The sequence below is a fragment of the Perca fluviatilis genome, chromosome 21, assembly GCF_010015445.1.
Source record: "Perca fluviatilis chromosome 21, GENO_Pfluv_1.0, whole genome shotgun sequence".
Classification (NCBI taxonomy): Eukaryota; Metazoa; Chordata; class Actinopteri; order Perciformes; family Percidae; genus Perca; species Perca fluviatilis.
In genome coordinates this window covers 16,467,460-16,492,937 of record NC_053132.1, presented here as the reverse complement: position 1 = coordinate 16,492,937, position 25,478 = coordinate 16,467,460, and the positions used below count along the sequence as shown (strand labels likewise).

General features: G+C 40.5%; 1 protein-coding gene across 3 annotated transcripts in view; it reads left to right on the top strand.

Moving 5' to 3' along the window:
• Nucleotides 1-25,478, top strand: part of adprh (ADP-ribosylarginine hydrolase) — a 79,440-nt gene that overhangs the window by 45,690 nt on the left and 8,272 nt on the right. Inside the window, exons 1-7 of one of the 3 annotated variants that reach the window (XM_039788076.1) lie at nt 11,533-11,969; nt 13,714-13,828; nt 13,934-14,042; nt 15,802-15,900; nt 16,005-16,110; nt 17,271-17,537; nt 18,532-18,746. In XM_039788076.1, the coding sequence (XP_039644010.1) occupies nt 11,962-11,969; nt 13,714-13,828; nt 13,934-14,042; nt 15,802-15,900; nt 16,005-16,110; nt 17,271-17,537; nt 18,532-18,746 (919 nt within the window). In that variant the 5' untranslated portion in view covers nt 11,533-11,961. The other 2 variants (XM_039788077.1, XM_039788074.1) reach the window with 2 other exon arrangements.

The window sequence follows — 25,478 nt, the reverse complement described above, 5'->3', positions numbered from 1 at the left end:
TCTCGCAACACAGAGAAGCTAACTAAAAAAAATTAAACTAATTTCCATAATACTAAATATGGCTTTTAGCTGTGTAAATAGCTATCTAATGTTGATAAATTATACAAATATAACAAAACAAAAATAGCTTTTCATCAATCCACACGCAGTTCACTACACTTTTAACCGAGGTCACAACCATTTAGGAGACAGGAAGTGTGTACCGTTTCATACCATTGGCGCAGCGTGTAATGCGCTATCTCTAGTTATAGAGAATCTTTCTTGAACTCACCGCGAAGACTAAATTTGATGGCTAACTAGCATGTTTAATACTCACCACGCCAGCAGGCGGCAATAATCTATTCATCATTCAAAAAGGGAAACCTATGTTATTTGTTCTCTCAGCAAAGAAGTTTCCCTGCGGTGGGGAAGCGGAGTGTTACGGTTATTAAGTGTTACGGTATAGGACATTATTAGGGCCCGAGTGCCGACAGCGGCGAAGGCCCTATTGAAACTGAAGGAATTATTGTTTCTTTCTTTCTTTCTTTCTTTCTTTCTTTCTTTCTATTCTTTTTCCCGTCAAATGAATTGGCTTTTTGAGGGGCTTAACATATTCAAAAACTCACCAAATTTGGCGGTCGCATCAAGTCTGGTGAAAATTTACGTATTTTAAGGGTTTCGGGAATAGGCGCACAAAAATGGCTCTCTAGCGCCCCCTACAAAGTTAAGAAAATTGAGCCCCTGCAGTGCGTTTAACGTAGACTCACGAAACTTGGTACACGTAACATGTCAAGATGTACAAAAAACTTCATTAGAGCCACACCCTAAACCCAACAGGAAGTCCGCCATTTTGATTTCAAAGTTCGAAATTAGTGTGATTTTGGCCATTTCCACATGTCGTACTTTAACGAACTCCTCCTAGAGATTTCATCCAATCAACTTCAAACTCGGTCTGTGCCATCTTAAGATGTTAAAGATGAAAAGTTGTTAAAAGAAAAACTTTTCGTCATAGGGCGTGGCCGTGGCGGGGCAGCCATTTTGTGCGTTTCGCCGCCCAAACAGGAAGTGGGTGTAACTCGAGTGTACGTTGTCCGATTACCTCGAAACTTTTCACGATTCATAAGAGTCCAACCCTGAGGACAAATAAAGGCCGATATTTACTTAAAGTCATAGCGCCCCCTAGTAGCAACAGGAAGTAGGCCTAAAAGTCAAGGTGCTATACTTTAACGAACTCCTCCTAGAGATTTCATCCGATACCATCCCAACACCTTAACGATGAAAAGTTATTAAAAGAAAAACTTTTCGTCAGACGGTGTGGGCGTGGCGTGGCGGCCATTTTGAGTGTTTAGCGATGAACAAAGAAGTTGTTGTAACTTGAGTGTACGTTGTCGTATCTGCCCAAAATGACAAGGGTCCAGGCCTGAGGACACCTACAGGCCAAAATTGACTTTTGGTCATAGCGCCCCCCGCTGGCATCAGGAAATCTGCCTTATATGACAAACATCATCCGATTTACATGAAACTCAGAATGTGTGGTCTATGTGTGATACTGATCCGCCCCCTATAATATGACCACGCCCACTTACTCAGGCCCAGCCCCCTTTCATAACATTTGAACCGTTTAAGGTAGAGTCTTGTGTGAGGTGTCATTGAACTCAGCAGAGACTTCATTCTTCATTGGTGATGGTTTGGCCCGCCCCCTAAGCTTTAGCCACGCCCCCTTTTATAACTAATGACCCGTTTGATGCAGACCCTTGTGTGAGGTATCATTGAACTCAGCACAGACTTCCTTTTTAATTGGTGATGGTTTGACCCGCCCCCTAAGCTTAAGCCACGCCCCCTTTCATAACATTTGAACCATTTAAGGTTGACCCTTGTGTGAGGTATCAATGAACTCAGTAGAGAGTTCTTTCTTCATTGGTGATGGTTTGGCCCACCCCCTATGCTTAAGCCAGAACCCCTTTCATAAAACCATACCCATCTAATGTAGAGTCTTGTGTGAGGTATTTTTGATTGAACTCAGCAGAGAGTTCCTTTTTAATTGGTGATGGTTTGACCCGCTCCCTACGCTTTTGCCACGCCCCTTTTCACAGCTAATGAACCACATGACGTAGAGCCTTGTGTGAGGTATCGCTGAACTGGGCAGGGACTTCCCTTTTCATTGTTGACGATTTGTGCCGTCTGAGTGCCGCTCGAATGCACGGTCGCAATGAGCGGCATCCGCCAGTAACCCCGACGCGCGCAGAGGCACGAGGGCCCGTCCATCGCTGCTCGCAGCTTTAATTATTATTTTGTAACTAGTGCTGTGCCCGTTGAAAACGGGCTGATTACTTGGCCTGTGGTGTTGCTGCTTGTAGAATTTATCAAAACCAAAGTGTACCCCAAAATGACTTACAGAAGGACCCTGAAGCACTTAATATGCAACTCCACTGTATCCTACTATCTATTGACTTAGCGTAGGCTACGTCTACATCAGAGGAAGACATAGGCGACAATACCGTGGGTGCTCCGGAGTTCGAGCACCCAAGGAAAATACCAGCACCCACTGAGCACCCACGTGTGCCAGACTGCCAGTAGGCTACATTTATTTAAAATTAAACATTGCAATTGGTGCTAAGTGGAGCGTCTGTCATAATGTGATTGGTTATGTCGCTGTCAGTCCCCTGCTCCATATCCTATCCACCAATCACAGCGTCTCTTGGATGAAAACGCCTCCGCCTTGTTGTTTTTTTAAAGCTTATTGGTTGGCGAGAAAGCTATATGCCATAATCAGAAATATTATAAATTTATATAGGCTATATAAAAGTAACAAATGTGTACAAAAGTTAGGCTGCGCGGAGTCTCTTCCTCTCGCACGCATCACACCGGGCCTGCTGGGCTGAATAAACTAACAGCGCAGTTTACATGCTTCGTCCTTGTTGCATTATTCTAAACAGATTTCTGCAGTTCAAACAACTCGGAATTGTAGTTGAGAACGTCAGTTATAACGGCCCACGTGTTAAAAAAGTGCCGGTTTAAATCGGGCTCATAAACAACGTGCTCGGGCTCGGGCTGGGTCGGGCTTGACTTTTTGGGCCGATCTAAGCTCTAGTGGTCAGTTAAACTTCTCATCTCCAATCCTATCTGTATTTGTGAGAAGTGGCGCTGTCCTGAGTTGAAACTTTAGGCATACGGCTTTATTATAGAGTTAAAAGTGTGTTTGTATTGGCTGCTGTCCGTTTCCTAAGGTTCTGAAATGCAAACATTTTTAGACTACTTTTTTTTTTTTTAAAGGGCATGCGCGTGTTAGCACCTACGGAGGAAAACATAAATCGGCGCCTATGGAGGAAGACATTGTGCTTATATATTTACCTGACAGAGAACATTGCAGAAAATATCACAATTAAAATGTGGAGTAATCAGACATTAGCGTCATGGACTCAGCAGTGTGCTACCTACCCCCCTGCCTGAGCTAATCAGCACATATCTGCGATCATCAACCACCAGAACCGGAGTGTGTGTGTGTGTGTGTGTGTGTGTGTGTGTGTGTGTGTGTGTGTGTGTGTGTGTGTGTGTGTGTGTGCGCGCAGAGGGAGAGAGAGAGAGAGAGAGAGAGAGAGAGAGAGAGAGAGAGAGAGATACACACTGTACAGATATGTCTGGCTTTATAAGATAGATAGCCTGCCTATAAGTGACATCACACTTATTGTAGCTGGTTGTGCCTTGCATGTGTGGGATTCTGAAACGTCGTTAAATTCGGGAATTGTCGTTTGTTTATTCAAAAGTCAAAGACAGTCCAAAGTGCTACTTTGCACACATTTTAGCTACCAAAGCTCGGCTGCTCTCTCTCTCTCTCTCTGCTCCTGCTCACTGCTCACTCATTGAGCAGAGGGGGAGGGGCCAGCGGCTAGAGCGGCAAAAGCTAATGTGTGCTTCTTTTACCTGTATATTTAAGGATAACTTTTGCATTTCTTATCCAAACAACGCCAAAGTTGGCACTGTACTTACTCGTGCCCATAGCAAGACACCTGTCAAGTTTGAAATCCATCGGACTAACGGTTCGAGAGATATGCGCTTAACACCCAGACAGACACACACACAGACACACACACAGAAAGACGTTCCTGGAATTATAGATAGATTTTCAGGTATGTGGATCTATTAGACATGTTTATGTCGAAATTGTAAATATACATAGGCTGCACAAGTTATTATGTGTCTCTTTGTATATTTGCTCTCTTATGGACATAATGTGCAAAAATAGTTATTCCAATAATTCAAACCTTTTTTAAAAGGAACATTTAATCACACAATGTGAAGTTGCGCCTCATTCAGTTCAAGATAAAGCATTGCTTCTATTGGACTCCCTCCAGATTGTTTAGAATTGATCTGAAAGACACACCAAATTGTTGGAAACGTAAGACGGCAAATTGTGAAAAATGTCCTATGGTCCTGTGATGAGGTCCAGGAATTTTGGACATGATAACCTATGTCAGATTGCAAGGACCCAGGTTCCATTCAGCCCAAGATTATTTGTTCTGGGAGATGCTATCCTAATCCTAAACGGGAAGGATAAGCACATAAGAAGATGGGTCCAGACTAGTTTGATGATAGGCAGACAGATTATTTTAACGGGATGGAAGAATGAAGGGGTGCCGTCAATCCAGGAGTGGGTTTAGAGTGACAGCATTTGAAAAAATGTCATATAAACGGTTTGCCAGATTGGATGTATAGAAAAGGGGAAAGTACCTGAACTTCCTGGAGGGCACCTAAGAAGCTTTGTGCTGGGGAGAGACGTGTATGATGATCTTATGTTGTTCGTTTATATGGTTTATTGTGCTTTATTGTGCTTTTTTGTTATTATTTGTGGAATAGTCTGGAATATTGTAGTTACTGTGTCATCTTATCTTGATTTTTGTCTGGGTGGGTGGTAATGACAGAAAGGGGGGATTTGTTCATGTTGCGAGTTGTATGTTTTGTATTTTGTTAAAAAAAATATAACATATATATAATAATTGTTAAACATGAAAAAAAGGGACATTTAAAACTATGTGTATTGGATTAATCAAATTGAGATGAAGATAAAAATGTGAAGAGCCTTCTGTGTGTGCCCTCTTGACAGTCAGTCATTTCCTTCCTTTCCTCACTACCATTTTTATTCTCGGGCACTAATTTGCTTAGTGGATAGTTTAAAGTTTAAAGTTTTATCATATAATTATTTATTTTCCTCAACAACAATGTAGAATATTTAAAGGTCCCATGACATGGTGCTCTTTGGATGCTTTTATATAGACCTTAGTGGTCCCCTAATACTGTATCTGAAGTCTCTTTCCCGAAATTCAGCCTTGGTGCAGAATTACAGCCACTAGAGCCAGTCCCACAATGAGCTTTCCTTAGTATGTGCCATTTCTGTGTCTGTAGCTATTGAGGAGGAGAGAGAGGGGGGCAAGGTGGAGGGGGGCAAGGTGGAGGGTGGGGGTGTAGGTGCCAAAAATGGGCTTTTTTATCTCACTGTGTGTCTTACCTATAGCCTAATATACTGAATGTATATGCAAAATTACAATTTGTATTTGGGTAAGACAACATTATAAAGAAAGGAGAAATTGGCTAACATAGTGGTGTAGAGTAGGGTTAAAAAAGTCAAAACATATCTAATAATTTAATCTCACTGCCAGCATCATTCTTCATCGCTGGTGTCTCATATTAACATTTGAATTGTTTGCTGCCTCTCCTATCCTCTTCCTCATCATCCTACCTTGACCTCTTTCTAGATCCTCCTGGCAGTGGTTCCTACTCATCCAGGTGCTTCTCCTCCTCCTTGTCAGTCTCTTCCGCAGCACCTGCATCTTTAGCCACGTCAATATTGCCACTACTGTGAGCAAGATCGTTGCCAGTTGTGACGGTAACAGTGTCACAGTTGCTGTCGGCAAACTCGTAACACCGTCTTGATTTCTTGCTGCTTCTCTAATTTTCGACTCTCTCACTCTTTCTTGTCCTTTTCCTGGATGGACCAGGCAGAGGATCTTCTTCAGCAACCTTAGTATGTTTGACTGGACTCTTTACAGTTTTCTTGTTGAAATTGTCACAGTCGGTGCTGTCAGTGTCACTGTCAGTGCTGCTTTCAGCAAGCTCATCCCACCATCTGTATTTTTTGCTGCTTCTCTCTTCAGTGTCCTGTCCATCCTCCCCTCTTGACCTTCTCTTGGATCCTCCAGGCAGGGGGTCGTCATCTTCTACACCCTGGTTGACTCCAACCTCAACCCAAGCACTAGCACCAGCATCTTCTGCATTTTCATTATTATTTTTATCAACATTGTCGTTGTGGATGGCGTCAATGTTGTCATGGTTACCATTGTTGTCATCATTGACAATGTTATCGTCATTGTCATGGTTTTCATTGTTGTCATAGTTTTCAGTAATGTCATGGTTTTCATTGTTGTCCTGGTTTTCATAGTCCTGGTTTTCATTGTTGTCCTGGTTTTCATAGTCCTGGTTTTCATTGTTGTCCTGGTTTTGATTGTCCTGGTTTTCATTGTTGTCCTGGTTTTCATTGTTGTCTGGGTTTTCATTGTCCTGGTTTTCATTGTTGTCCTGGTTGTCATTGTTATCCTGGTTTTCATTGTTGTCATGGTTATCGTTGATTTCATAGTTTTCATCGTCCTGGTTTTCATCTTCCTGGTTTTCATCATCCTGGTTTTCATCTCCCTGGTTTTCATCGTTATCATTGTCGTCAGCATCATTTTGGTTCAACAAGTCTACTAACACAGCAAAGTTGGGCTCCTCTTGTTCATGATTAAAGAGAAATTCCATCCAGGCAATAACTCCAGCATGAAGTTGATCGGCTGGTGGCCGATCTCCTCTTGGAAATAAATGCAGGTGAAGCTCTCTGCCTGCAAGATCAGAGTAGAGAATTATATTACCAATTTCAATTCCTGAATTAAACTGTAAACCAGTCGGCCTTAAATAGCTTTTCGAAAGACTGTACATCAAATAGGTCTGTGTATACGATGAACCAAGTACTTACGATTTCTACCGTTGTGTTCCCCATCTCCTCTTTCATCCATTTTGACTAAATTGGTCAGACAAAATTATCTTACACTTTCACAATATTGTCCATCCTACTGCAAATATTTACATTTTAGTTCTGAAACTTAAAACCCTTAAAGTTTAAATTTAGCACGTTACACTGACCGCTTATCTAGTAGGAGTTCCCCTTATAATGTGATCATATTAAGATATTTGTCCCCACAATATCTAGCACACACAAGCCTCACAATTTGTATCAACGTTTTGTTGAATTCAATCAAACTTAATATACAACGCTTGTTTTCTTTCAGTCTCAGTCATTCCTTGTGAACAAGACTAAATATGATTATCAAAAATACAATCCCCTACCAGCATATTAATGCAATTCTTAAATAATTAACAAATTTGCAAAACAAACTTAATTTAACACTATGACTATTAAGTAGACGCCAGCCGAGTCATGTTATTACTTATATTATAGACTAGATTATTGAGGAATGATCCTATGCACAAGGTTGTAGACTTACCTTACTTTCAGAGAACTGGCCTGTAAAACTAAAAATCACAGACCAGTTACAAATTAATGGTCTTCTGTCGCAAAAATATTTATTGGTGGAAAAGGAAAGTCTCCTAGGATAAACAACAGGTGCTGCAATGTGTTTTGAGTGCTGATCTGTGTTGATCTGTGAGAGCAGAATTCTGTAGCTCCAGATCTTCATTCTGTTGTGATGCCATAAACTGTATGACACGTAGAGTTCTAGGATTCTACGGTTCTATTTTCTTTCTCTAGAGAACTACACTGATAGGGAACTTTATTTTTTTTAATCATTTCTTATTTTATACTTTTTATTGATCCCCAGTGGGGACATTTTTTTTTTTTATATATATATATTAATGGTTTTATTTTTGTCAATAAATCCTATGAAAAGACCAAAACCAACAATGAATTGATCTTAATGCCTATGTAGCCAAAGTCTGATATATGTTGTTCTACCGTGCCACCTTAGCTACAATGCTTATGTTGCTAACAGTAGCTAGATGTCTACGTATTAGAGACTCAATCAATCAATCAATTTATTCGTCACTTAAAATTATATAAAATACAATTTCAGTGAAATGTAATCCGTCAGTTCTACTTTAATTTATGCATTAAAAACAGTCATAATGATAAAGTTAAATGTGGCGGGGTCTTACTCAAACTGTATTTTGTAACAAACCTAGTAGCTGCATCTGCATGCTGATATTTTGCGAAGCTAAGATCTTTTTTGTCTAGTCTCAATATGAGGCCAATGTGTTATCGTACACTTCTAGAAATTAAGAAACACAAGTTATTTGTTTTTCATTCAACTTTCACTTGCAGTGGTCAACAGCGGTTAAGGTCAAACAGACTTCAGACAATATCACCTTCGTCTTTGATACAATACTCACAGGAAGTCACTGTGCCTAGCCAAAAAAATTGACATTTTAACACTTTTGTTTTTTATATGGATTAAACAACAAGGTACAACGTTTTTTTTTAGCTGTGCCAGCTATTTATCTCTTGTTTCCAGTCTTTATGCTAAGTTGAGCTAAGCGTCTTCTGGCTATAGCTACATATTTACCATACAGACATGAGAGTTGTATTGATTTTCTTATCTTCCGCTTAACAACACATTGAATAAGCATATTACCTGTAGAAGTATTCCTTTAACAGGGATTGGGATAAAACGACTGCATGGTATGACTTTTTTATTAAGTGAACATCCTCTGTTGGATGAAAGTTGTGTGTTGAACTTCATTTAGAAGTCTTTACACCTACACTAGAGGTGATAGTGCTGGCGGGGGAGAGCGGAGGATGGTGTCAGGCTGTGATCTGCCTGGATTATCCATCCATGGGTTACACAAGGTTCATCTGGTCAGAGAGACAACAGAGATAGAGTTACTCACGCCTGACAGCAAGAAAGGAGCATGACAGACATTATTTATTTATTTAATATAGTTTATCAGAAAAGATGAGAATATTTGGTTCACGACTAAATATCTGCAAAACTGAATACATTCCCAATCATCCATTAGCATGCTAACACACTAAACTAACATGGTGAACATGGTAATACTTGCTTAGCATCAGTATTTTAGCATGCTGATGTTAGCATTTAGCACAGCAGCTTCCAGATCTGTTAGCATTTAGGCTGTACACTCTTGTTTAAATCTGCACGAGGTTTGGTGTATTTTTAGGCTTTTTTAATAGGCTATTCAGTTCCTACTTTTGTTACTTTTAGAATATGAAGTAGCAGTACTAAACACTATAGCATTTGTTTGGTGCTAAATCTAAAGATGTGGCTACATTATTATTTAGATAATAGCCTACTCTTGAATTAAGACATTTGGAACAGACATGAATGAATAGGTAGGCCTATAGGTAAACCATTAAATGTTAAGTCTGTAAAATGATTGTCCCATAGGCATATTTTTCACATCAGAATCAGAACCAGAAAGTGCTTTATTGCCAAGTACGTTTTTTGCACATACAAGGAATTTATACACTTTATATAGTAAAAAGGAACGCTACAGCAGACTAGGTACAGTGGCATGAGGAGCCAGAGGTGGAGTGTGGAGAGAGTCAGGGTGGGTTCCGGGCCTTGTTGATAATGCTAGTGGCGGAGGGGAAACATTTTTTATGTGGCGTGTGGTTGAGGTCCTGATGGACCTCAGCCTCCTGCCAGAGGGGAGTGGCTCAAAGAGTTTATGGTGTCTATGTCTATGTCTATGCTTACTGTCAATGTCTGTCTATGTCTATGTCTGTCTGTCTATGTCGATTGCCCACATGATTCAACATTTGTCTGTGTCGACTCAACTCCTGTCGTCTGTTGCCCTCGTCATTTGAATGTGTTGTCTTGCTGTGTCGTTGCACTCCGCTGATGTTTTGTGTCGTTACTATGCGCCGTTTCACAAAATGCACTGAAATACCAGGTCAACAATGGTCAACATAATGTCCATTGTAGCACAACAATAGCCCCCAAAATTCTAAATTAGTTATTATTGTCTCTCATTACCAGATCACAATAAGTACAGTTTGATGATTGTTGCCTTAAGGAGTGTTTACTCAACTTCAAAGTTTACTGTACAATGCAGTTTATCCACAAGATGCCATTTCAAAGTAAAAGTTATACAAACCCTGATTATAAGCATAACTAGTAAGCTAGTAGATTTATTATCAGTACTGTTATTATTTTATAATTAGCCTATACTGTGGCCCATTCAAATAAACCCAGATTACTTTTAGCCAACTGACCTGATGTTATGATTGCTCTTATTAGTGTGACAAGGTGTTTAAAAATAATCTGCAATAATTGCTTTAGATGGGATAATAATGGCAAGTTCTGTTGCCACGGCGGCAGGACCACCATGTGTGGAAGGTTCCTCTTGTTTAGCTGGGAAATCTGCTCAACTAGTTAACAGTAAGTCGACACATCAGGACGACAATCATAACACATTGAAACATCACATAGTAGCCTGAACGACTGAGTGAAACGACATATAGCATCGACAGAGTGCAATGACACAAAACATTGGCAGAGTTCAACGACACAGCAAGACAACACAGTCAAATGACAAGGAGGGCAACAGACGACAGGAGTTGAGTTGACACAGACAAATGTTGAGTCGTGTGAGCAACCGACATCTAGACAGACAGACACAGACATAGACAGACATTGACAGTAGCCTACGCATGTTTAGACATAGACTTAGACATTGACAGTAAGCATAGACATAGACATTGACAATAAGCATAGACATACAGTAAGCATAGAGGAGACATTGACACAGTAAGCATTTTGGCTTAATTTTGGCCTAAATGGAACTCCGTATGGTGCAGCAGGAAGTGTTTATAATAGGCTCGTTCGAGATGAGCCAGATCTGCGCAGAATCGATCACGGCGATCGGCGCCCAATGCATGCCGGTTAGATTTGTGTCCGACTTGATCCCGACTTGCTCTGACGTCATGCACACGTGGGCAACGATAATCTCACGAGACCAAGGCGGCCGCAGTTCTGAGACGCAGGTAGCGCAGTTGCTTTTCACCAACTGCAAGAGCCAGGCGGACGCAGGCGGACCCAGGGCATGCTGGGAAACGCCGGCCTCTCAGCTGATCAAACAGCTGATTGGTTCAGAATCGACTCAACATGATGACGTTTTATATAAACTTTTTATTGGTTTTGAATCGGAGGGATTTTAACTGCTATTTGTCTCATTTAAAGGCTTATTCTGTACAGAACACATGTTGTGAGGCTGATAGTGATGTTTAGAAATCAGAGAGACTAAGTCTGTTCAGATTACACATCATCTACAGTCTGTTGGTAATTAAAATCAGCAACAGCATGTAGAGAATTTTGACAGCTACTCTGTCATAATAAAAACAACTAGAGACTGTGTAGGAGCTGATATATGGGTCTGATAAAATTTTATTAAATCGGAATCGGACCCGAACGGACCACAGTGTTTGTGTCACTTCCTGTTCAGCCTGAAGGCTGCTGGAGTCAGCTGGAAAACTGTCCGACTTGAGAGCGGACTTTTGTCACCGCCCCAGTCTGCTGCCGCCTGCTCTCGTCTACTTTACAGGCGAGGCGCAGTTCATCTCGAACGAGCCTAATGAGTCATTGGCTGTCCTGGTGTAGGTGTAACTATAAGAAGGGTGTAACAGTCGTTTATTTTATGTCTGATCTTGCCAGCGTTTTTTTTTTAGCCTCCACGTTTTCAGGGAGTCCGACGGGTGGGCTCGGGTTTGGAGTAGCATACTTTAACTTTAGTGAAGGAACGCTGGTGTTTGCTACAGGCCTTTCTGAGTTGGGAGTGAGCTAATACTTGCCACCATAACTTGACAAACAAGTAGAGAGTAAGCAGTGGGCGTGTGCAGTGCTTCAGTTTGCAGCCCCAGTGTCAGGTTCTGTGTGTGACCGCCTGACGAAGCTTGATTTCGGGAAACGGCTCGTTGCAATGGACCGGTGAGACTTCTGCATGGAGGAAGGATTTTACCTAAATTACTCTCAAACCAAGCCAGAATGAGTAGCCAACCTTCATGTTTAAGATGACTTGTTTATATGTCGATGATTCGAATGGTTAGCCGACATGATATGACAGGTCAGAACATTTGTAAATATACCTTAATTTAGGAATATACCTCAATGTGCTAGCTCTTTGCATATAGGCCTACAGTATTATATAGGCCTTTTTTCCCCCATGTTGCGTAGTCTGCACATTAGAGTCACAACTGCATAACATATATGAAGACTTTGATACTGAAAAGCTAAATATTTTATTCTACAGAAAATATTTTTGACTATCTTCATTTATAATGTAGGCTATTGGTAAAATTTGAATTATTTTGAAGCCTTCCTTTGTATACGATATGATCTACTAATGAAAAGTAACATTAGGGACTGTTTGTTATCTATTTCAGGGGCCACTGGAGGAGTTTTGGGATCTTTAGTCAAAATAGACCTGAACCTCCCTTCACCAGCAATACATTTTGGATGACCCTCCAAAATGATTGGTACAAAAGGGATGACCCTCCCCAAGAATTTATTGAAGCCTTCTGTACTGGTTTGCGCTTGGCAAAGATGTACAGATGCCCATTGTTTTTTTTACAGCCATGACATATGTGACTGAACCTCTGCTTCCTCATCTTACGCATCACACTTCTCCTTATGGTGACCATTTCAGTAGATTTACTCACTAGTTGTGGAAACACAATAAGCATGGAAACTAAATGTACACTTCCTGCTTTACTGCATTACTTCAAATACTAAGTTACTCCTCTAGTAAACTAGTATTCACATGAAATAAAACAATAAAACATTGAGACCATTGAACAAAGCACACTGCTCCCATGCTACCACTCCTTCTTTCTCAAATGCCTTGAAAAGACTGTTGTTTGCACAATTTCACAAATAATCACCGGGACCGAAAGGATATTTCAGTCGGATATGGCTGCAGCCTGGAGACCTCCTGTCTCATGCCCTCCCAGCTGGTGCTATCCGTGAGCTTCGACTTTTCAAAATAAAAGCTTGCATCTGGTCCGCTATGTTTCCGTACGGTGTTTTGGATGTTTTTGAACTAAACAGTATGGCAATCATGCTAATGAATCAAATTATTTTTTCAGCAGATGTCTTAGTTACAACGCGATGGAGCTAGCAAAGCAGTTTTGTGTTTAAATGTGCGAGCAGGATTTATTCAGTTTGGGAAATCCCACGGTCTCTAAAGCTACAGCTCAAATTGTCTGGCTGACAGGGAGGGACCCATCTGCTAGCGATAGGGGCAGAGACTGAGAGAGCTACATGGATAAATATGCACCAAACAAGCCACTTTGAAATTTTGCTGTTCTCTTGAATACAAAAGTAGGGTGACCCTCCCCCCTACACTAAAAAAATTGATGACCCTCCCATCAACAAAGAATAAAAAGACATGACCCTCCCCTATTTTCCTCCGGTGGTCCATTCCATAAATACTGAATGGTCCCTTTAGTGGCGTTTTTCAAACCAAATCAAATAACATTTTAAATGTCAAAACAGCTTTAATTAAAATTACTATAAAACAGCTTCTCATCAGTACAGTGTCCTTTTTATGGACAGTGAAAAAGGACTGTTAAGAAGAGCATCTTGAGTAAAGGTTTTCTATTGGCTTAGGCAGGCACTTCAAAGTGTTGTACATTTGTTAACGGAGTGGTAATAGTCTGTTTTGTCCCAACAGATCTGCTACAGTGAAGCACTATAAGGCAGCCATGCTGCTGAGTGGTGTCGGTGATGCTCTGGGATACAAGAATGAGCTTTGGGAGTTCAATAAGTCGGGACCAGCTATTCATCAAGTCAGTGCAGGACCAACATGAAAAGAGGAGTTGAATTTGTGATGAAGCGAAACCACTGCCAAAGATACCCAAACATGTCTACCCTCATCCTTTTTGTCCTCACAGGAGCTGAAAGAGCTTGGCGGTCTGAAGAACATAAAGGTTAAGCTCCCTGACTGGCCGTTAAGCGACGACACAATTCTGCATCTGGCAACGGCTGAAGGACTGGCAACTGGTAAGGTCAAAATGACATTGGGCCTCATTCACCAAATGTTCTTAAGAACAAATGTGTTCTTAAACCCCACTTACACAGTTTTCACGAAGATTCTGGCATTCACCAATGTTTTCTTATTTGGGATTTTGGGAGTAGCTATACTGTTTTCTTCCGTTCTAATCTAAAATTTAACATTTCTCTCCATTTTGTAACTAATTATTTTCATTATTTTACACAATTATACATTTGTTTGTTTTAATAAATACACACTACTGCTCATTTGTAAAGCACTTTGAATTGCCATTGTGTATGAATTTTGCTAGGCCTATATAAATAAACTTGCCTTGCCTTTAATTCACATCAATTATGTTAACTGAGAACCCTGCCATCCAATAATAAGTGATTGATCACACTATTTATACACCAAGAGTATCTTCTATGTTTTGAAATATATTTTTTTTTGCCTCAGATTTCAGATCAAACCATTTATTTTCTACTTCATCGGTTCTGTGCCTTTCTCCGGATACAGCGTTCACTGCATGAGTAACTGCATTTCATGCATCGGTTTTATTTGCTGCTTATTATGCACTGCTGATGCTACTAAATATGATGTCTCGTTTTTTGTTAACTTCTTGCAGCAGTACCTCCACTTCAGAATTACTAAAGTTTTTCTTTCTTTTGGAGTTGAGGACTCCACTGTCTTTCCCTTTTTTGGGAATTAACAGGGCGTTTATCAATGCTAAAAAGGAGCAACGGGCACAAGCTTTTAATTTACAAAGACATTGGGATTCATCATTCTAAGAACACACCTGCGAACAATTCTGCTGTTTGAGAACACGTCATGAATCAGACGTAGACTTTTCTTAGGGACTTTCTTAAAGGTGCTCTAAGTGATGTGATGCGTTTTTTAGGCTACAATATTTTTTGTCACATACAGCAAACATCTCCTCACTATCCGCTAGCTGCCTGTCCCCTGAACACACTGTAAAAAAAAACGTGGTCTCTGTAGCCAGCCCAGGATCCACAAACGGCACCAAAAACAAACTGCGCCAACCTGCCCCACGAACCATAACAGTGTTCCAGCCAATAACCGACAAGAAGGAGTTGGTTGAGTCATGAATACGCATTGTGGAAGTAGCCTACGTGCTAACGCTGCTGCAGTGATGACTCAACCAGCTCCTTCTTGTCGGTTATTGGCTGGAACACAGTTTGTTATGGTTCATGGGGCTGGTCGGCGCAGTTTGTTTTTGTTGCTGTTTGTGGAGCCTGGGTTGTCTACAGAGACCGCATTTTTTTTTTTTTACAGTGTGTTCAGGGGACAGGCAGCTAGCGGAAAAATGTTGTAGCCTAAAAAACGGGTCATATCACTTAGAGCACCTTTAAGAACATATTTAAGAGAAAACTTAGAAAGATATTGGTGAATGAGGCCCATTGAATCCTTTTGCTCTCTCTGGCTTCTGTCTCCCCTTTGTTCATTTTGTTTCAAACAAGGAGTTTATTGGATTGATCTGATAGTCAGTGTTGTTCTGCTGAGGCCTCATCAGGACACGTACCACGCCTTCTCAAAACTAAAGGTTAAATCTAATTTCTAGTCTTGCCTTGATTTGGTGCTCTATACAGCTATGCACAAGTGGAAGGAAAATGGTAGAAATTCAATTGGACCTTTACTGTGATATGGCAAACAACCAGCCTTGTTAATAGGTCCCTTACATCTTTAAAAAGTTAATGAGGACAATGCTTGCAGTTGAAACAAGTTAACTCTGCATTTTCTTCCTTGTAGGGAAGGTGGGGGAGGAACTCCTGCATGAGGTGGCTGCTCGATATGTGGAGGGGATGAAAGACATGGACGGGAGGGCACCAGGGCAAGCAACCATTCTGGGTAAGTCTTCATTTTAAAACAAAATCACATTTATATGTAGTAATGATGGCAGAGAATTGACTTCCATTCTCTTTTGCTCTTTTGATTCTTATTTGCTCTTGTAGGAGTCTCCCGGCTGAAGCCAGGAGAGGAAGGGGGCTACAGAGTGCCTTATAATCCACGGGGTACGGGCTGTGGAGCAGCCATGAGGTCTATGTGCATTGGCCTCAGGTAATAAAAACATAATAACTTAGTCTAATCCTTATGCATTCCAGGTTGAGCCCTCCTCGGGTTTGGTTATTATTTTTAATTGTCAATTTACATGCAGTATTGCTTTACTGAGCAGGCACAGGGCAACTTAATGACTTACCAAGGGAAAAATAGAGATAAGGAAATATGTTACAAATTGATTTCGATTTGAGTGGCACTATATTGTCAATTTGTATCTCTAAATGGCACGTGTTCCAACAAATTAAGACACCTAAGTAATTTGCAAGGACAAGTTATTTATAAAGCACATTTATTTACAAGTAAACTCAATGTGCCTTACATTAAAATGCATGGGTCTGCGAAAATAGAAATGCTTTCAGTTTACTTTGTTGTTTGAATGGGGACACAGTTATGACAGCAACAAGAGCAGTACAGTAGTCCCGACTGTTTGCGTACGTAAGAATCATCCTGATATATAAATCCTCTAACTCTTAATATGTTTTGAAAGTGAGAAAGAGTTGCCCTTCTTATGTTACTGATGGGAATCTGACATTTTTGCTGACACATGATTTAAACGATCAATCAGTCAACAAAGTAGTTGCACTGAATTTTCTGTTGATTGACTAATCGATGAATCCACTTATCGTTTCAGCTCTAAGCTCATCACATTTGGTTGTGGCAAGGAATTAATCTGTTTTCAAATTATAGAAAAAAAGAAACGTTCAGGCAGGTTCTCTTCAGCTTTATTTAGAATGATGAGGCACAATAAAAAATCTAAATGAAGTTGCAAAATGCCCAGTGCACATTGGTTTGGTCACCCTAGGACACATACAGAACTTGAGATCGAACATTTAAATTTACAATTTACCACTGCTCTTATCTAAAGTAATTTATAATAAATGCAACAGTGGAATAAGTGTACATTCTTTGATCACGAAGCAAATAAATAACAGAGTTCCAGGGTGAAAAATTAGCCAGAACCAGGAAAAAAACATGACGAGGAGTCAATTTAAGCATGAAAATAAGTAATTACTGTAAACAGAATTTGTATCCAAACAGAATACTAATACAGAAAACATATTTCTCTGCTGTGTGACCTCATTAGCTTTATGGAGAAACCTTCAGCTAAATATCCTCCATAATAACTGTTGATAAAGACTTTAATACTTTGTCCCCTCCAGGTATCCAAAGCCTGACCAGCTGTTGTCGTTGGTGGCGGTTGCTGTGGAGACAGGTAGGATGACCCATCCTCATCCCACTGGTTTCCTGGGAGGCGTAGCATCAGCCCTTTTTACGGCCTATGCTGTCCAGCGCAGGCCAATCACGACTTGGGGTCTGGGCCTGATCAACGAGGCCTGTCCAATAGCGAAGAGCTTTGTTCAGGGTCGAGGCTACGCCGTGGAAGAGACAGAGAGAGACTGGAACTATTTCTGTGACATGTGGCAGAGGTACAATATGAGCTGCTGAAATTAGGCTTTGCTAGGCTGTCATGCTGTATTCAGATTCAGGTTTCCAACATCATCAACTTTCTTTTAACATATTACAGTCTCAAGGTTAATAGATGATGGCATGAGATTTGTACTAAGATGCCACTGGTCAGGTTCAGTTCAGCAGCACTGAGCTCATTTTAATTATAAAGTATTGCTCCTGATGACAATACAAAATCTGGCAAAAATTACTTTTCTGGTATAAGGATAAGTGTGTGATTTGTGGATTTAATTACCACAAACATAAACATATGTTTCACATACAGTACAGGCCAAAAGTTTGGACACACCTTCTCATTCAATGTGTTTCTTTATTTTCATGACTATTTACATTGTAGATTCTCACTGAAGGCATCAAAACTATGAATGAACACATATAGAATTATGTACTTAACAAAAAAGTGTGAAATAACTGAAAACATGTCTTATATTTTAGATTCTTCAAAGTAGCCACCCTTTGCTTTTTTGATAGCGCTGCAAACCCTTGGTGTTCTCTCAATGAGCTTCATGAGGTAGTCACCTGAAATGGTTTTCACTTCACAGGTGTGCTTTGTCAGGGTTAATTAGTGGAATTTTGTCCCTTATTAATAAAAAAGCAAAGGGTGGCTACTTTGAAGAATCTAAAATATAAGATATGTTTTCAGTTATTTCACACTTTTTTGTTAAGTACATAATTCCATATGTGTTCATTCATAGTTTTGATGCCTTCAGTGAGAATCTACAATGTAAATAGTCATGAAAATAAAAAGGAAACGCATTGAATGAGAAGGTGGGTCCAAACTTTTGGCCTGTACTGTACATACATACATACATACATACATACATACATAAATATACATAGAGTAAAAAGAATGGAGGATGTCTATGAACCTGAATGAATTCACTTTTGCAGAATCACATATCAATATTGGAGCATAGTGTGTATGTCAGAAAAATGTCTTACCTCTGTCCACAGGTACTTGGATTTGAGGGGCATATCTAGTGGGGTGGGGCCTGTGATTTGGCCCTCTCCCTATGGCCCAGCTGAGAGAGACGAAGCCTACAAAAGCTTCAGCCAGTTTGGCTGGGCGGGAGACAGCGGCCATGACGCTCCGATGATTGCGCTGGACGCCTTGCTGGGGGCGGGTTCAGACTGGGAGGAGCTGATGAGCAGAGCAGGCTTCCATGGAGGTCAGAGATTCAAACAAGAAAAGATCATTTTAGTGGTCTTATCGATAAGCTAAAATGAAGTATTGCCCTAACTTTAATCCTACCAAACCTTTAGGAAATCTCAAACATCTCCAATATAGCCTAAACCCATTGCAAGACTTACATATAAGATATTTTACATAAATAATAAAGTCTTTTGCCTAAACAGGCCTTTGCCAGCCTACCGGTTTAGCTTGATAATCACAGCACTGCAACTCATACCACCTTCATAATTTCACAACTTTTCCATTTTCCATTACATTTACTATACATTGATTTTAAGCACAACTCAACAGTATTAGTTTGTGATAACTACTTGGACCACTGTATTAATGCAACATAATTCAGAATGACGGGGTTAGAACAAAGCGCAATAAAATTAATTGGGTGACTAATCCAACGCAAGGTTTATTAAGAGTATTATCAATAATAGAAAAGGAGCTAGAAGCAATATCTTGTTCCCTATAACACACATTTGAACTATTTGTTATTAGGCTACTATTAGAGGTGTGACAAGACACCCAGCTCACGAGACGAGATGAGACACAAGTTTGGGTTCACGAGATTGAGACGAGACAAGATTTTAACACTATTTTACAGAAAACTTCAATGAAGAAATAAGACTGTAAAAATAGTCCTTTTATTAAATCGAAAGTCACAAAATGAAAACCGAGCACTGAAAGGTTTTGCCATAAACTCAAATGTCTAGCTTCTCTCCTGTGTAACTAACAGTAACACATTTACTTACTATGTAAGTACTAGAGACCCAGACTTAAGTAAAAGTAGAAGTGCTATATCAAAAAAGTGACTTGAGTAGAAGTTGAAGTGCTCTTTAAGCACCACACTTAAGTGAAAGTATTCAACATTTTTTGTACTCAAGTATTGCAAGTAGTTTATTTAAAAATCTACTACTCAAGTACTGGAAGTAAAAGTACAAGTATTGTGTTATGTAGAAAGCAGACAAAAGTTTGAATATCATATTGTTTATATTATTTCAAATGTTTAGGACACTAAACACCTAAAGGACACTCACAATTCCTTTGGCTGTAGCAGCAGTACAAGGAATGATTCGTAAAATTTTTAGGGGTCCAAGCCCGAGTCTGGAAGAACCGGCGGTAGCAAAGCTACGCCGTTCGCACAGCAGGGCTGTGGAACCCTATTGTTTTTCTAAGGATTATTATTTTCCTCCATATTGTTTTTTTTCTTCTCCGCCTATAACTCAGACTACAGCCTAATCCATACATGGTGGGGGGTTGCCATTTTCAGGACTGGTCCAAAACTCAGCAAGGACCTCAGGCGCAACAATTGACCCACTTCCACCACTAGGTGGCGCTATAGCAGAAAACCCCGCGTTTGGCCCTATAACTCCCACACCGTACATCTGACATTCAAAAACCATATATCCACGCATTCCCTGGATCCAGCTGAATCTCCTGATATAGGCCGCCTAGACTTTTATGTGTGAAAAATCGTGATTTATCAAAAACCTACTTTTTCGATCTCCTCCTAGACCGTGCAACCGATTGGCACGAAACTTGGCAGGTAGCATCTCCAGATTGACCTGACAAAAAGTTATTAAAAGAATTTTGATAGGATAAAAATTACGCGTATTAAGCACGAACAAATTTGTGTAGCTAACTATGAAAACACCAACTTTGCCATATCTCGGCCAAAATAAATGGTATCAACGCCAAACTTTAGATTATTGGTTGCCATGACCCTCTGGAGGTCCCCCACGCGTTTTACGAAAATTGGTCACTAGGCGGCGCTACAAGTACAAGACGTTTATATCTCTTGAACGGCTCATCTGATATTTACAAAATTTGATGGTTACCATCTAGGGCAGTGAACGTCAACTGGCGGCCCGCGGACACACGCAGAATAATCATGAATTCACAAAATGTAAAGAGGAAAAAATGCATTCTGTTATCATTTCAAGCATTTAGAGCAAAAACCCAGCCCCCTGTATTTGCATCTCTATTCACATGCCGGGATTCTGTACAGCAATGCCCGAGCTCCACATACACAGCTGAGCCGAGATGGGTGTGCGTTAAAACCAATGGTTAAAACACGCAGCACCTGACTGGGAACGATACAGAGAGGATTACCAACGGCCGCTGGGGCAGATGAACTCACGCTAGTCTCTTTTCTGTAAATAGGCTACAATTAAACCTTCGTGAGTAAAAAGTCACTACTTATCAATGCACTCACCTGTGTAGACCGGCATAAACATGTAGAAAGCGATATTTCAATCTGCTCAGTCCGCTCTTGTCCACCGCGCTGTTTTACGCAAACACAGCTCTACTCTGCAAATAGCGAATTTTTACAAACAAGCTAAAACAAAAGCTGTCGGTTTTTAGTCTAACTATTTATCTTATTTTGCCGGGAATCTGGAAATTTGGACAAATTCTTGTAAACCTCACTGCTGGCTGAACAAACCAAACTCTCCGCTAGAGCGGTAAATCTATGGAGGTATTATAAGACCAAAACCGATATGCACGTGAATGACGCAGTCGTTATGTTCGAGTTATTCATTCTTGATGATGATGATGCCGGTTGTAGTATTTTGCAACAGCAGCTTTCATTGCAAATGAGGCATACATGACGAGTGCATAGCCTGCTTATCAGTCATTCAGCTGGGCTTTTCCACTTTTCGCTTCAGCCTCTTTGACAGTGACATGTTTGACAACAACATTTCTTTCTGCAAGCATTTTCCACTAATCAGGACGCTGCATACTACAATAATGTTTCCATAATCACAGACTTTAACCATCACTCCTCAGTGAACTGCCTCCTAGTCTGAGATCTTTTTCTAGTTAAAGAGCCAGTTATCATTATGGAGTTTCCATGTTTTTTAGGAGTTTGCTCACACTAATACATGTATAAAAAAATATGGCATTAATTTAGTAAGAAAGTGAAAATTTCGAACAAGAATAGGCGTATTAGGTATAAATTCATTTTATTTGAAAGTCCAGCCCCCAGAGTGTCTGCTTAGAAAAATTCTGGCCCTTGAAAAAATGTAGTTGATGACCCCTGATCTAGGGCCACTCCTGAGGCCAACCCTAGAGTGGGGTACTGAGGGGTCAAAGTGGGCGTGGCCTATGGGACCCAAGTCTAGATTCACCACTTACACTAATGTGAACAACTTTAAATTTACAGGGTAGATGGACAATGGGTCATGGAACACACCTTCAAAAAATTACACATGTGGACCAATAGGTGGCGCTATAATGGTTTTTTGCCTTTATCTCCCACATTACACATTGCACATTAGACCTTACATCCACGTGTTCCTTGAATCAAGCTTAATCACATGATATAGGCCACGCCCATTTCTGCTTAACATCTTTTTTGCAATATCCAGTCCCTCCAGAAGAACGGGATTATGCGATCGCATAATTCAATGCATAATCAGCCAAAATCTGCATAATTATGTGGGGGCCGCATTTTTTCAAATACGCCGCAGGGTGTTGCAAGTTCCCGCAATTTCATCGCATAAAATAAATACTTTGCATCCCCCCGGAAAATCACACCCTGCTCACAGCCATATTAGCTAAGACTAACGTTAGTTCTAATGTTAGAGGCATAATTCATACATCGGCAAGGATTTACGAACATTTCAAAAGAAGCGCACGTATCCCAACAACAGAACAGATGAGAGACACGTATACAGTCCTTTATTTACGGTGCTATCTTGCGCTACATCGTTAATATTTATATTAATAAATAAAACGGACAGACTGCAGTGCACGACGACACAAACAGATGAATGGTGAAGGAAGATTGATTCAAAGTAGTGAGTGATACAGAATGCACTGTAAAAAAAAATATATTTTTTTCTTATTATTTGGGGGGGTTAGGAACATTTTGGGGTAGCTTCAGCACCCTTAAAATAGGCCTAACGACGTCCCTGGCAGTTATCTTATGTAAATCACACACAGCAAAATTTGCTCTTTGGGGAAAAAGAAGTTACCATTATGCCCTGTTCATACTAATCAAATGAACTGGACTTTGTGGTGAAGTGTAGTCGGATGCGAAAGCCCCCTTACTGCATTATATTCCATTATATTTTGAATTGTTACCTGCCACCAGAATGTTGTGTTTTCCTTGACATGAATAAAGACATTTTCACCATAGATTTGTGCCAGAAAATGTATCAGAATGGGAGGACCCCCAGATCCCCGCTTCATGTGTGTCCCCCCCAAAGGCCCTTTCCCCCTATGTTTTGTTTCACGCCCGCAGCTGCCTGTACACTCAATTGTTGAATTGGTGTGCGAAGAGTAATATCTGCGCATGTGAAATGGTATTATTTGCTAGTGGGAGCATGTTTTCTGCCCTCGCGAGATATGACATAAACCTGACGCCATAATAGTATAGCATGTCGAAAAATGCCCAAAAAGTCATAATGTAGTATGTTGAAAAAAATTAATAAGTCATATGTGAAAAAACTATTGTATAGTATGTCTAAAAAATAAGTCATAATATGTTGAAAAACGAAAGTCATAGTATAGAATGTCGACAAAAGTCATAGTAACGCATGATGAAACAAGTCGAAAGAAAGTCATAGTAAGTGGAAAAAACGTCATATGGTATCATGAAACCAGGTTTTATTGTATGATGGTAAGAAGTGTCTGTCTTGTGTGACTGTTATGAAGAAGTAAAAACACAACACATTGAAAAGAAACACATTTTTATTTATGTACAAGTGTTACACATTGCTAAAACAAATGCCATAAAAATTCTCAAGTCGAAAAATAGTCATAGTCTAGTATGCCGAAAAAAGTCATAGTATAGTATGTAGAAAAAAGTCATAGTTTAGCATGTCGAAAAATGTCAAAAGAGGTCATACTGACTGAAAAAAAACAGTGTATAGCATGTTGAAAAAAGTCCTAGTATATTATTTCGAAAAAGTCATAGTACAGTATGTTGAAATAAGTCATAGTATAGTCAGCGGCGGCCTTAAGCATCTGGGGGCCCGTTTCAATAACTAATATGGGGCCCTACCCACGTAAAACATAAACATAATAGAGCAGAAAAAGCAAGGATTCCTGTTGGTTTGCATCAATGGTAGGCTATATTATTTTATTACATGCACTTTCAGCTTCACAAACAGGCAGCTCAACATAGAAATAATCCAACCTTATTTGATTAAAACTATATACAATTATACAGCTTTTTACATTGGAATAAGCCTCGCCCTTTCACGGACGCCAACTTCTCAGCTTAATTGATTTGCGCAGTATATTTTCAGCTGTCTGAGCTGACTTTAAAAAAAAACCCCGCTAAAACATCCCCTCAACTTGAATTATTTAACAAAAGCAAAGAAGAAAAAGTGTCTGACTGACAATGAACCGAACTTATAAATAACGATGGCCTCCGCGTTTTTTCAGCACTGTGGACAGCTCACCGGGCGGCGGAGGACGTATATTTCACCTGAGCCGTTTTTAGAAATCTACCCTTCTGTGTTTGAGTGCTGAGAATGCCCTGATAAGTTCATCTTTGTCCAGCGATTTTGTCACCTCGTGCTCAATGGAAATCTGAGCGAGAGCTGACAGCCGCTCCTGGAGCATTGTTGACCTCAGGTGTGTTTTTATTAGCTTCAAGCGAGAGAAACTCCTCTCTCCGCTCGCTACAGTCACAGGCACTGTCATCATGAGTCGGAGAGCAATGCCGAGGTTTGGATACAGTTCAACTAAACTGTTTCTGTAGATGTAGCTCAGAATCTGCAGGCCAGTGGTTTCTTTTGCTGGCACGGCAGTGACAGCAGCCGAGATCTCGCGCACAAGGTCCTCAGCATCCACATCGCCGAGAGTTTTTTCAATATTTGCGCAGCTTTCTTTGAGGGTGTAACTTTCGACGGCCCTTTTCATTTCCTCTCTTCTGTAAATGAACCCAAACAGACCATGAAATGTCTCCATCAACTTGAAGCGCTCACTAGTGCCTGTGATGGCAGAGTTCACTAGTGGGAGGAAAACATCTCTCCTGAACTTTTCCTCGGGTGTCACTGTCAAGGAAGGATCCGGATTTTGGGGGGAATCGTAACGGGCGCGTTTGGGTTTTCGCCCCGTGTAGTGGGGAAGACCATTGGCATCTCCATCTCTTCCGCGATGTCTCTAGCATCTGTCTGGGCGGATGAAAGGCCGTTCTCTCTGTATTCCTTTAGGAATTTAAGAACATATCCCACCTCTTACTGTAGCACATCAATCCCAACTTGTGGGCTCTGGAGCAGCTTGCTGACACGATTGACCTCATGTAGAATGTTGTGCCAGATGATGACAGTAAGCAGGAATTTCCAGCTCGTTATCTCCTGTTCAAGGCCTCTGGCAGCAGACGCAGTCTCACTGTCACCTGATAATAACAATAATGTTGTTTTTTTTAATTTCAACAATTTAAAGACGCTTTACAATTCCTGGCGCCGCTGTCCATTGTACTGAAACAGCTCAATATAATCCTAGCACCGGCTCTGGTTTAAGTTCGTAAATAGGTTAAACACCATAATAAGTAGCCAAAATCATACAAGACTGTCTATCACAAAGCAAAATAACACACACTCAACTCGTACATACCTTTTTTTTGTTGCATGATCGACCAGTGAGAGAAGAGCTCGCTGACAGCAGGAAGCTGATAAGCGCACATTACTCCACACTTTCCACGCGGCATTCCCATCGCGTGTTGGATATGGCCTTTAGGTTCATCTGTGGTACGTTTGTCTTG